This window comes from Gymnoscopelus microlampas (assembly GCF_963454915.1).
Source record: "Gymnoscopelus microlampas genome assembly, chromosome: 17".
NCBI classification, from domain to species: Eukaryota; Metazoa; Chordata; class Actinopteri; order Myctophiformes; family Myctophidae; genus Gymnoscopelus; species Gymnoscopelus microlampas.
In genome coordinates this window covers 27,305,724-27,319,524 of record NC_139954.1, presented here as the reverse complement: position 1 = coordinate 27,319,524, position 13,801 = coordinate 27,305,724, and the positions used below count along the sequence as shown (strand labels likewise).

The 13,801-nt window shown below is 40.2% G+C and overlaps 1 protein-coding gene across 4 annotated transcripts in view; it reads right to left on the bottom strand.

The window, feature by feature from the left end:
• Positions 1-9,033, bottom strand: part of mlphb (melanophilin b) — a 38,285-nt gene extending 29,252 nt beyond the window's left edge. The window contains exons 1-2 of one of the 4 annotated variants that reach the window (XM_084085245.1): positions 8,899-9,033; positions 5,373-5,543 (exon numbers count right to left, since the gene is read on the bottom strand). In XM_084085245.1, the coding sequence (XP_083941371.1) occupies positions 5,373-5,543; positions 8,899-8,906 (179 nt within the window). In that variant the 5' untranslated portion in view covers positions 8,907-9,033. The remainder of the gene's footprint in view (positions 1-5,372; positions 5,544-8,898) is intronic. The other 3 variants (XM_084085244.1, XM_084085246.1, XM_084085247.1) reach the window with 3 other exon arrangements.
• Between the last annotated feature and the right edge of the window lie 4,768 nt (positions 9,034-13,801).

Below are 13,801 nucleotides of genomic sequence, written 5' to 3'. Positions count from 1 at the left end.
CATCTTATTGCTGTGTGTTGCCTTTGGAGGAGACCATGTTTTCTTACTAAAACTCTCATTCACGTTCAGTGACTCCAAAGCTATTCGGTAATGTGTAGCGCAGCTCATATAAACAATAATTTGTAAAGGTAACGCCATCATCCTGTCATAAATAACAGTCAGAGAGACTCTCCAAACAAACAGCTCTCACACTGTCAGGTCTAACACAACCTCCTCCAAGTCTCTCTTAATCACATACTGTAATAATAAAAAACACATACTGTACACATCTCCAACTCTTGATTTACTTTGCTGAATCATACTGTACTTGGTAAGACTCGCTGTGCTTTTAAAAACACATTAGTTACGAATGTTTACAGTTATAATTGTTGTGTGATTTTGAGGCTGAATAATGACCTCTGAAATCATAGCGGGTAGTGTTTCACCCTGAGGGAATGTAGGCAGAACATGAGGGACTGATATAAAGAGTACAGACACTTGTGGATCATGATCCAAGCAAATAAGTGAAAGCAGGGTTTGTGGTCTGAATGTCTGAAACACATTTTCCCAATAGATGTAGAGCGGTCCAGATCACTTCAAAACTCAACATTAATGATGTTTTTCAAAAGGCCAGACAACAGAAATGACTACTGCACACAGGTACATGTTGGACACATATTGTACGTCACTCAACTCACATAAGAATATCCTTATATTCTATAGGCATTACCGGGATCCCCCAAGGGTCAATACTTGGTCCCCTCCTTTTCCGTCCACAAAATCTCTTCGGTGTCCAGATTAGGGACACTATTGGTTCAAGTGGTTAAGAACCTCAACTACAAAGTAAATGAATATGACTTCAAACAATTGCATCACCTAGTAGAGAGGCCAAGAGAACCCAAGACACCCTGGAGCTATGAGTAATCAAAGTACAAGATGTCATCTTTGAGTAATTTCCCACATAGTCTAATATCTAAATGTAAGCATGCAAGCATTTAAGTTTCATGTTACACTGTAAGCTGAGTCCTGTGTCCATGTGCTTTACTGTTCCTCCTGTGTTCATGTTGGACTGACATCGCACCGTGTGCCAAGGTAAAAGTTGCTGATTGGAAATGATGCACAGGAACATGATCCCACAGAGTTATTCTACTGAGGTTAGGAGAGGAAAACTATGTCCCAAATCATTTTCAAAATAAGTTGTTTTGTCTCCTACCATCCAACATATCTGTGGCTTGACAGCATCAAGGCGTGACAGTTTTTAAACATAAAACCACATGAGTTAAAAGTCTACATGATCTATTTATAGATTCCAGAGGCCTTGGTCAAAGACAACAGCGACACTGGCCAAGCAACAAACAATGGTCCTCCTCTGAAACAGAACACAAACAGCTGGATAAGAACTTTGACCTGGAACAAAGGCCTAGAATGGCTGAAGTTGTCACGATCTGTAGCTGTCTCTCCTCTCCAGCCACATCTGTCTCTCTGTCTCTCTTCTCCTGCCACATCTGTCTCTCCTCTCCAGCAATACATCTGTCTCTCTGTCTCTCGTTCAGTCTCTCATCTCCAGTCACATCTGACTCTCTGTCTCTCCTATCCAGCTACATCTGTCTCTGCCTTTCTTTCTGTGTATTCTCTCTAGCCACATTCGTCTCTCTGTCTCTCCTCTCTAACGACATGTCTCTCTGTCTCTCTCTTTATGTTTCTCCTATCCACTTTTCATTGAACTCATAAGATGTGCTGTTCTCCACTTATCCGCAAGATTTTAATTTGTTCGTCTGTGCTTTCCTAGTCTCAAGGGAGAGAGAGAGCAAGAGGGAGGGAGAGAGAAAACAAAATGAGAGAAATGGGAGAAAGAGAGAGAGGCTACTGCATTTGTTCTGATCACAAACCGTTAATTATCATCTTGATAGTTTTATTAAAACATTCCTGGCTGTCACAGTACCTGATTACAACTTTTAAGTTGTGTGCATGTATGAAGCACTTATCAAAACATTAAACAATACCATTTAAAAAGAAATATGGAAAGGCCTTAACGTAAGCTTTAAGATGGGATTTAAAAGAAAATAATGATTGATCAAGCAGGTTGTTCCAAAGTCAAGGAGTCACGGTCACACTTTCTCTTCAGCTTCGACTCTGGAACCACCAGCAAGTTCCTGCCTGGAGCTCATGCTGTACACAGGCTCATAAAGGGTTAATAACTCAAAATGTAATTAGGGGCCAGGCCATGAAGTGCAAATGTAATCAGTAATGGGCGCCCCAGTGGCTCACCTGTTAGGAGTGCATACCACATAAATTAAGCTACAACCCTTCCCTTTCCACAGCTGGTTCTCCCAAATAGTCTAACCTGCTAGGAATGGATACCTTTTTCTAAGTCTTGTTTGGCCATTAATCCTCTGATTCTTGCTTAAGATGGTAATACTATAGGTTGATATTGATATTGACTTGATGTAGCAATTTAAATGTAGATATGAATCTATAATTACACCAGGATTTCTGGCTTGTACTGTAAACACAACCAAACGAGATACAAAGAAGGAAATTCCCTCCCTCATCTGTCCATCTCTTCCACTCCAACAGACTCTGTCTCCCATGGGAGAACGTGTCTCCCATGGGTGACACGTGCGGTTGGCTGTCTGAGTCATCTGCTGTTGGTTTGTTACAGCGGTCTGGTATGGTCCAATCATGTGCCTCGGAGTGCATGCACATTTTCTCACAGATGAAATCAACTGACACACTTTCAACAAGAGGGTTGTTCAAATAAACTGGGTTGCAGGTTGAGTTATACAGTTGTTCTCAACTCTATCATGGGAACCGAAAGCACTGCAGGTTTCCACTCTATTTCTAATCATGAGCTGTCGGTCATAGTACACCTGAATGCAATTATTTACCAGGTAGAACAGCAGAAGTCTGTTCAATATAATAAAAACATCAGCAAAACATACTGTACAAACCATGGATACATGTTCGGTTAGGACTTTATAGAAAGAGCTCAAGTAATGTAGTTGATTAAAAAAGTAGTTCAATTTTAGAGCACATATTTATTTATATATTTATATTTTTTGCCCCACTTGCGGTGCAGGGCTTTAAGGATGATCATGTCGATTGGTTGGTTGGTTGGTTGGTTGGTTGGTCGTTCGGTTGGTTAGTCCAACACTGGTCCCAAACAAAAAATCAGAGACTTCTTTCTAGATAAATTGTCATGGAATTGGCTGTGCACCTTAATTCTACTCAGAAGATGAACCCTGCATGAACGCACCTTTAGTCTTGGTGATTAAATCTCTACAAGAGACTGAGGTCCTATTTCTTTCTCTTCATTATGAAGTAAATATTCTGCTGACAAATTATGACTTTCTTTCTTTTACCCTAGTTCCCACCATAATTCACCATGAATAAAGATAATTGGGTCAACATACAGCACACAGCATCTAGACTGTACAGTATCAATATGCTGAAAAAGTGAAACAGATTATTGTGAAAGGGGAAAAAGGGAAAAAACCCAGCAGATTCCTGGGACTGAACCAATTATGTGGCATTACACGCACAGCTTCCAAGGCTCATGTGATTCCTGTATCACCGTTTAATGTGAGCGAGTGGTCAGACTCAGAATAGGCTGAGTTCTTATGGTTCACTGAACCAGTATGTAAAACTTAACTTTACTAATTACTTGTAAACTGCATGTCTCAGTGACACAGTACGCAGTCAAATCCTCAGCGTTAATGTATTTATCTGACTGAGACTGTAAAAAAGCACTGAAAAGTAACAAATACATTTGTACACTCAGTTAACACATGATTTTACTGTCTATGTACAGTATGTCTGGAATGACTCAGTACAATATACGGTATCATCATCACATCACACACCAAAGGCACAACATTTTATATAGGACATCTATGGATATACTGACATACTTTATGGTGCAATTTGGTGAAGAAGTTTTCATCTCCCTGCATAAGGCTTTCTAGATGATGCAAAATGACATTCAAGTATGACATTTAGCAGCTCAACTATGAACATTTCACAGTTGTTCTGTTTCTTTGAGTGTTTGTCTGTGGGTTAACCACTAGCAGAGGTGGGAAAAGTAAAAAAAAAAAAAAAAAAAAAACTTAAGTAATAGTATCAATACCACAATGTAGAAATACTCCATTACAGGACACTTTAAGTACAAGTCCGGAATTCAAAATATGCTTGAGTAAAAGTACAAAAGTATTGGCATGAAAATATACTTAAAGTACCAAAAGCAAAAGGACTCATTACGCAGAATGTCCCATTTCACAAGTTTTCAAAATGTATAGAAATCTTTAGAAAATAGCAGATCTACAAGCTATGGGGCATTTTCAAATAGCCAAAGTATATAAAGTGGTTAATGTATGTTTTGTAATAATAATCAAAATCTGCAAAGTAACTCAAGTTTTCGAATAAATGTAGTGGAGTAAAAGTACAATATTTGGATCTGAGATGTAATGGAGTAGAAGTAAAAGTATTGAAAATTGGAAGTACTCCAGTAAAGTAAAAATACTTTAAAATTGTACTTGAGTACATGTACTTAGTTACTTTACACAACTGTCCAATTCTGATTCTGTCATCAAGCAGTCATACAGTATTATTGTATAATACTTATATAATACCCAATAAACAAAAAATGCACTCAGATAATGTAGATGCTACACATTTGCCAAATGCTGTGTTAGGGTCATTATTAATACTAGACCATACCCGTCGGGTGATATATGCGCCATGGTCCACTTGTAGAAGAGATTTTGGGGAGGCACAGATCTTTTTAGAATTATAGGATGATGACCCCATAGGTCTAAACTGTGACCTTGTGCTGTGATCTTGATGCTTGACTCATTATAAAAACAAGCCAAAAGCCCTATCCCCTAGTCATCTGCCAAGACTAATCTAAATTGGATTAAAAACTGTTCTTGATATGACAGATGAACACGCAGAGATACACAGCATTGCACTCTCGACTCTCCCAGACTCCCAATGCAAACCTAAAGATTTATCCCAGCTACTTTCCAGTTGGATCCAACCTATTATCATCTTGTTTGAGAAAGGGTTTGAAGACTTTTATGTTTTCCAACAGGAGCTGTTGTCATGACGTAACAATTCAATTTTAAAAATGTGTTCCGTTCCGTTTTACCTTGGGTCAAAATAACAGTAAAGCTTACGGAATAATAGTCAGCATAAAGCCTAATTTATAAACGAAATGTCCGATCTATAAACTTGTTGTGGATGAGATGCGTTGTGAGCTCATAGATCTTCTATTTTTGGCGTGTGATACTGTCGTATGACGATGCATACATTAGGCATTAGAATATATATTTTCTGACAGACAGATCTTTATGTAAAATAAATATCAAACGATGAGTGTTTTGGATTCATCTTACCCAAGTCTGTCTTCCTCTTTCTTCCTCAAGTCAAAGTCTCGCTGCACGACATCCCAGACATGTTGGACCTCCTCGTCTGTGAGCTTGGACAGGTCCAACTTCTTAGCCACGCTGTCACGCATCATCATGAGATCAGGAGGACCAGAACCTGCTACACGGCCTGCTGCTGGGCTACAGTTACAGAGAGAGAAAAAAACTGTATTTCTTTTTTTTTATCACTACTTTGTGACCCAAATCATTGTGATGATGATGGTCATTTACATTAGGTAACATGTTGACCACTTGAACACTGCCCTTTCCTGGTGTGAATATTGCCAAAAATTGCAGATCTACAAGCAGACAATGTTGTAAGCTTGTAGATCAGCTATTTTTGGTGAAGAGATTTAGTGTAGAGGGGCAAAGAAGTAGTAGACCAAGTACAGAGCCAAACCCAGTCAAATTTACATATAGAGGGGTTAACTGATTAACTTTAAACTGACATTTAAAAAGTAATGTTCCCATATCAAATGTTTTATAAAACTATCATGTACAGAGGTACAGGAGTTGACTGGTGACCTGAAGAACATGGTCAGGATTGCACACTATTTACAGAACAGGACCTGAAGGTCCGGAGGGCACTTGCCTGGCATGGCCAGACTAATATCACTGCGTAGATATTAGTCTGGAATCTCTGTATGGAACGTGCATTTCCAAAGAGGCGGATACAAAAAATGCCTCTGGTGATATTTGCATACTGGGCCCTGATTGGTCCCTCACAACTTCAGAGGGAGTGAAATCCAATCACAACTGAGCGGTGCCAGGGATGCAATGGCAGATTCGCCTGGTTTCCAGCGAGGCGGCTGTTTGTAGCTATAGTGGAGTCAGTACTGCTGTATGGGGCTGAGACATGGACCCTCACAGCACAACAGGAAAGGGCCCTGGATGGAGTCTACACAAGAATGCTACGAATGGCACTAGGAGTCACATGGACGGACCACATCAGAAATGTGGTCCTCTACGGGGAACTACTGTACCATGGGTCACAGACAAAGTCAGAAAGAGAAAGATGAGGCTGGCAGGGCACTGCGTCAGCCGGCTCACGGAACTAGCTTCAAGCAAGCTTACTCTGTGTGAGCCAACCCAGGGCAAAGTCAGGAAAGGCAAGAAGCGCTCAACCTACAGTATGCAGATACACTGCGGTGCGACAGTCACATCTACAATGCACCGCTGATCCAATCGATATGTCTGGGTCATAGTGTCAGTATCTATTGTACCCATCTGTCTGTGTCCCTTTTGCGCCCATGTAGGGAGATCTCTGTATCTGTCTGTCTACCTGTGTCCATTGTATGTCCATATATGGAGGTATCTGTATCTGTCTGTCTACCTGTGTCCCTTTTATGCCCATATATGGAGATCCCTGATGTCATCAGTATGCCCATATATTGAACGACAGCAGGCACCGCACTCCCTCGAGTGAAGTCGATCGGTCCTATATATGCACATCTCCATATATGCCTATATATGGGCATATCGGGTTTGTTTATGGTTATGTCTGAGTCATAGTGACATGCCTATATAGGGGCCTATCGGTTTTGTTTATAGTTATGTCTGAGTCATAGTGACATGCCTGTATATGGGCGTATCAGGTTTGTTTATGGTTATATCTGAGTCAGAGTGATGTCAGAGGTCCACCGGCACCCTCCCATTATCCAATTTTAATATAGGATACAGTAAGACCATCCTTCCTTCCTTCCCATTCTGTCGTTCACACAGTAAGGCATACCATCAGGCATTATCCCCCCCCCCCCCCCCCCCCCCCACATCAGGCAGTGCCTCTCAGCAGCATCCACCCACCACTAGACAGGTAATGGTCCCATTATGTGATAAAGGCAGCAAGCATTAACCTGCTTGTTAAACAAACATCCTGAATGTTTGTTTAACAACTAGGAAGGTTTAAGGTTGTTCAGGGTTACCATGACATCCAAGGAATTAATTCCAGCAGCACTAAAACTTTATTTACCTTAATGACATACATGACTTTATTATGTCAGATGATGAAAGAGAACAGAACATTATCTAGTGGTACAGTGTTTACCAGACAATGTGTGTTTTATTCACCGACAGACAGACTTTTCTGCATCTCTATCTGCATGCTCTTACTCACTATATGGCAAGATGAATCACTTCCAATCTAGTGTCCTTATTTTGCTCATCAAGCAAAAATGTTAAAGCTAAATATTATTTTAGCTTTGCTTGCCTGTGTCTCTACACAATAAGTCTGCATCAGCACCCAGACTCACAGTTATTGTATAACAGGTGTCAAGTAAACCCTACTGGAAACTCGTATTGCAATATCAGTATCGACTGATTTGATCATGCAATCATCAAATTTCGCTTACATTTCTATATTGTCCATCCCTAAAATCAAGCAAAACTGCCCAAAAATAATCCGAATATCGTGTGCCTCCTCATCAGACAGCGACAAGTTTCAAGTGTCTGCAACTGAGTTATGACAGTCTGCAGTCTGGGACATTTAACCATCAGGACAAAACATCTATTTAGGAGGAGAAGATGATGAGGTCACTGCTACCCATGTAGACAGACAAACACAAACTCCTCGCCACCGCACGCACGCACGCACGCACGCACGCACGCACGCACGCACGCACGCACGCACGCACGCACGCACACGCACGCGCACACACACACACACACACACACACACACACACACACACACACACACACACACACACTTCAATGATCGCATAGTGAACATATAACGGTCTAACGATGCAGTAGTCTCATTTTTATTTCTGCAACTGGCAGCTAACGCCAATTTGGCTACACATCAACATGGTACTGTATAGTCAAACATATTGTATTCATCCAACAATGTAATATTATTGCAAGCAGTGTTCCCAAGTTCACACACCCAAGGAGGGAAGTGCATTGCCAGGCGCACATTGGTCTCATTAAGTATTTGCACAGAGGGTGTGTACTGTTTGTCATCTCATTCTGGTACGGGACAACTGAGGTATGTGCAATTGCTTTAAATAGCCCATGTCCTTATTTCAAAAGGGAATCTATCTAAAAATGACCTTATCTTGGAAAAAGATTGTCATTGATTGTCTACCATGCTCTATGTTCAACAGAACTTCATCATATCTCCATTTTATTTAGCAAACTACAGACTCAAACTCCTGACGTTTCAGAGAGCCACCAAAGCCTAACAACACATACGTAATAGACCTGAAACTATACAGGTATACAGTAGATTTATACCAAAGTCTCCTAAGTCCATATACTGTCATTCACATGAGAAGTGGGTGCTTCTCACAGCTGAAATTGCGCAAACAACACAAGCTGGAGCTCTTTGAACACAACTGACAGTACAGTAGCTGTAGCAGTTGTACTTATGTCCTTCTTAATCATAAAATATTCAATCAATCAAAGCCAAGGCTTTCAGACTTGAGCATACTGTATATAATTTATATACGGTTGACATAACCTTCCAACATAGTCTAGAGGTCAGTTTATTAACTTACCTTGACATGGCTTCTGGCAGTCCAGCTCCTGGGCACTATTCCCCTGAGAGACTGACAGAGTGACTGCAGGGCAGCTAAGTAGCCAACAGCAAAGCTAATCACATGTCTAGTTAACCAGGAGGCAAAGAGCCTCATCTCCGCCTCTCTGCTGCTGCCCTCTCTTCAGAGGTTCAGGCCATATGCTTCAGGCTGGCTAGTCCTTTAGAAATGGACGGGGGTGGGGGTGGGGCCCGTGAGGTCAGTCATAGGCCATCATACAGACAGAGGTTTATGTCTTGACCACTTCGCCATTATGTAGCGTCTGCCTCATAGAAATGCCGACATTTAAATAAATAAATAAAAAGTTTTTTCTTTGAGTGCCACAGTTATATCATCATTTGAAAACACGAACAAGTAGTAAACAACTTCCTATCACAAATTCCTGTTCAAACAAGCCGTTAAGCCCCTTTGAAGACCAAATGTATAATTAAAAAACGTAACTCCAGACACTATATGAATTCAAATCAGGGCAGATTCAAAATCACCACAAAGAATCTCTTGTCAGTTCATTCCACTCTCTTCTTTCACAAACGTTCAATTTCCATCCATCACAGTACTTCAGTACTTCCTGTTTTCCAAAGTGTCTGATTGGAGCCATGTGAAGTTTCCAGCAATCCAATTTTCTTGTTTTCGCCACCGTTCTTCACTTACTTCTGAGAGCAAACAGGATGAAGATATAAAACTTGTGGGAGGTATCATGTTCTGATGCTTAAGGTTCAAGTTGTCAAGCTCAAACTAATTCAGCTCTCAGCAAATTGTTGGTGTATATTATATGTAGCGGTAGTGGCTCATAGCCTCAGCCTGATGACCAAAAGCCTAATATCGCCCCTACTAGTTATTAAGATGTTGGCTTTCCACGAGGGAGACCCGGATTTGATTCCCGGACGTTACATATTCATGACCTTTGAGTTAATGGTTTGTCTAGACATGATACTGTAGCTCTATTTTCACAAGAATTATCACTATAAAATCAAAATTATAATAATTCAGATGGGAATTCAACAATAACAATGATTCAGCCTAAAATAATACACTGAACCAACATGAACTCACGTTGTCATAAGTAGAAGGTAGAGGAAATAGTAGGACATACAGGAAATGATACGTACGACATATAGGAAATATGTTGGACATACAGTACAGGAAATGGCTCTGGTCAAGGTGTCACATGAAACATGGCTATAACAGTTTACAACACAGCCCAGCTGTCTATGGTTCAGTACATTAAATTATATAACAAGGCAGTTTGATTTAATTTAGGGGCTGAAATTCAGCAATCAAAGCAGAGTGGAGAAATGCTTTTTCAGTTGATTGAATCACAGTCTGGTCAACGCAGGTAACTTTGCACTAAACACGTCCTGTTTACCTCCTGGAACAGAGATATAATTCATCCATGGTCATTTCTAAATATGGAGCTGCTCCATGACGCATGTACTCATTTATATAATCTCTGTTCAGCGTTGTCACTTCAAGGGGAACACCAGTCCAGTTTTAGGGTTCTCATAGATTCAGGCCTATCCCATCTAAATGTGTGAACATGATAACTCACATTTTAAGTCAGGAACCACAGAAGTGACTTTTAAGTGGACCTGTAATGTTTCATCCAAAATATTCTACAATCCAAATCAGTATAAACTATACATTGCATGTGCATACAGCAGGTTATTTAACCTTACATTGCAAATACAATTTCAGTATGATTATTCCTGTAGTATTAAAACAGCATTACTGTGTGTTTAAAAGATCTTGCCATAGATCACTACATTATAATACTTCATTAGTACACAAATAAATGAATGAACAAATAAAGTATTTCGTTATCACACAACATAGTATGCAGGCATTAACAATAAAGTTGAATTTGATATGACTCCAAAGTTGTTACCAATCCAATGTATTAGTCAGCTGTTTTGAATAGTTTTGAATTTCTTTGATTCACTGACTACCACTGTCCACTTCAGTGTTAATAATACAGTTAGCCATCCAAAAGTCTGTGCTGTACTGTATGTTCTCCACTGTAAATGCATCATTATGCAATGGCATTACTGCTGGCAGATGTAACCTACTGCAAGGGAATTTGTGGGAAATGGGTTGCTTATAGAAAAGAGGATCGATGTACAGTCAGTATAGCATAACTAGCAACATGAGCTAAAATATATGGAAAAGGCATCTGGGCATTTCATTAAAAACATCGGTATAAATGTTTGACTACATTTTGACTTGAATAAAAGCTTGACTTCATTACATATTGTTACACTATCTACTCACATCGTGTATGCATGGATTGAAACATTCTCATATTGGCTGACACCCAGCACAAACAAACATTCATCCATGAAAAACCTGCAGAGCACATGACCCTCCTGGGTGAAACTGCTCGAGCATTGATGTATTTCATGTGGATCAGATAGCTGTGTTTTGGCCTGGATTCAGAATCAGCTCCTGAACTGATGTCTCTTATCTTGTCTTAATGTTTAGCTCCTACCTCCAGTAGTCAGTCTACTGTCCAACACTTACAGAGCATACGTTAGCAGTCATATTTACATTCCAGCCAGGTTGTATTCTTTCCTTATTCATTTTGTATGCTAGTCTGCTGTGTCAACAGGTATTGTTTTCCTCCACCCTCTATTAACACAGAGCTTTAAATATGGAGTGAGTTTAGAGAGACACACACTGGATTTATTATCTGCAACCTCAAACCCACATCTCCTGCTGCTCCAACAAAGATGAATTACCAAACAATATAAGAGCAAGAAACAAATGCAACATAGAACAGGAAAGATACTCAAGTAACTATTAATCTGTTGTTTGGCTGCAGAATATTTTATCATGACAAGCTTTCCCCTCACTTCTCACTTGCACAAATACTGCTTCTCAATAGAGAGAACATGTACTGTAGCTTTCATTTGTTTGAATCTCCCCCTACTGGTGTGAAGCCCACACTGCACTGATGCAGTCACCAACTTGAGAATCAAGCAGCTCTGGGGCAGATAATGTAAACAGAAGACAACATTGCAGAGTAACGTTTGGGATTGTTAAAGACATTACACAGACATTAAAGTCATTACACAGAACCCCCAGACCATAGGCCGATTATGAGACAATGTGCCCCGCCTGGGCACGGTTAGTAAAAGGTCACCACAGCCAAGTGACTTGCAGCCAACAGAAAAATAACTACCTGTACGTCAACAGGATCAACAGCAAACATATAGCTACACAATGTAAAAGCAAATATTAACAAATGCGTAATTTATGCTGTCGTGCGATGGTGTAGCGTGTCAAAATAGCTGATCTACAAGCTCACAATGTATCATGAGCTAGTGTGACACTGTATAAGAATAAATAAGGCTTGTTTCTTGTGACATCTTCAAAGTTAAAGTTTACGCTATTCTTTCGGTTTTCAGTAGGACTTTTCGGGCTCTGATTGACATGAATGATTAAGCCCTTGACACGAGTGATTAAGAAATAGTACATTTAATAACCACAACAATTCAAACAAAAGCTCTGGCTTAGTGGCCCCCTGAGCTCTTAGTTCTCCTGGGCTGAGGCCCAGTAGGCGGCGCTCTGTTCACCGAACGGGCCAACTGGATTACCAAATAGCTTTCAGTAATCCACCCCTGCAGACCACAGAGCCTCAGAATGATCCTTGCTGTTATTTTTGCTTTAACAGTATCACAATATTTTTGAAAGATTGCCAAACAGGGTTCAAATGATATTCCCTTGTTAAATTAAGTGTTAAATAGCTCTATATGATCTGCTTGTATAGTGTTTTTTTCACTCCAGCTTTTTAGTAAATATAAAATACATTGTTCAGGTCGGGATACCATATTTTATCCAATCAGGAGAGAGAACTAATACAGGATAAACAAGTGAAATTGGAAGTATTGGAAAAATAGAATGAAAATAAAACTAGAAAAGCGTGCCCCTTGCCCCTCTATCCAGGGCCCTCAAGGTCAGTTATAGTTAACACCACTACAGCTAATACCGTATGAAAAATCTGATTAATACATCTTGATCACTTGACACCAGAGATAATGTGTTCCTATTTGTGTGAGTTTTGTGCGGGTGAGCCCTCTGGTCGGCTATTTGTCGTTCGACAAAGTATGCACCGAGCTTGAAGTGCTGGAGACGGGGAGGCCGATTATTGAAGCAACACTCTACAGACATAATTGCTTTTTATTACGTTTTTGTACAAAAACATGACTTCTTTAACTTTTTTTCTTCTTCCACTGGACATGAAAGTCCACTCACTCATCATCAATGTTATTTAATTTCTCTCCTTTGATAGGACAGTGGTTTTTGCGTCTGCTGGCTGTGCCCAGGATTTCACCACTGTGAGATTAGTGCCTCCTACTACAAGATGGTGTACGTAGCCACTCTTCATCAGCCATAGAAATGTTGGTTATATACATCTTTTTTTAGGTAATCATGAAACAAACAAAATTGGAACTGTTTTCAGTGATGTGAACCAGTATTCATGTGGTTTGTGATGCCTATCAATTTCCTGCCACAAACAGCAGGAAATGGACACATTCCTTCATGGGTACTAAAACCAGCACAGAAGTAAGCCGCCCCCCCTGCGCTGTACCCAGCAGGAAAGATGTTTGGCTACATTGTTACAGCTACATTTTTGTTGGTTTTATCAACTGAAGAAGAACTAACCTGCACAGGTGTTGACTGGATCAGCATCAACATCCCTGGTTTGAGTCCGGTTGAAGTCCTGTTGCATGTATTTGCTTCCAGTCTCTCTACACCTTTTTAGATAAAGAAAAACAAAAGGTTTACCAGCCCATTGAGCCCAACACAAAAAGACAGACCCAAAGAGAAGTGGAGTCACACAATTATACATCATTTCAGGTGAATG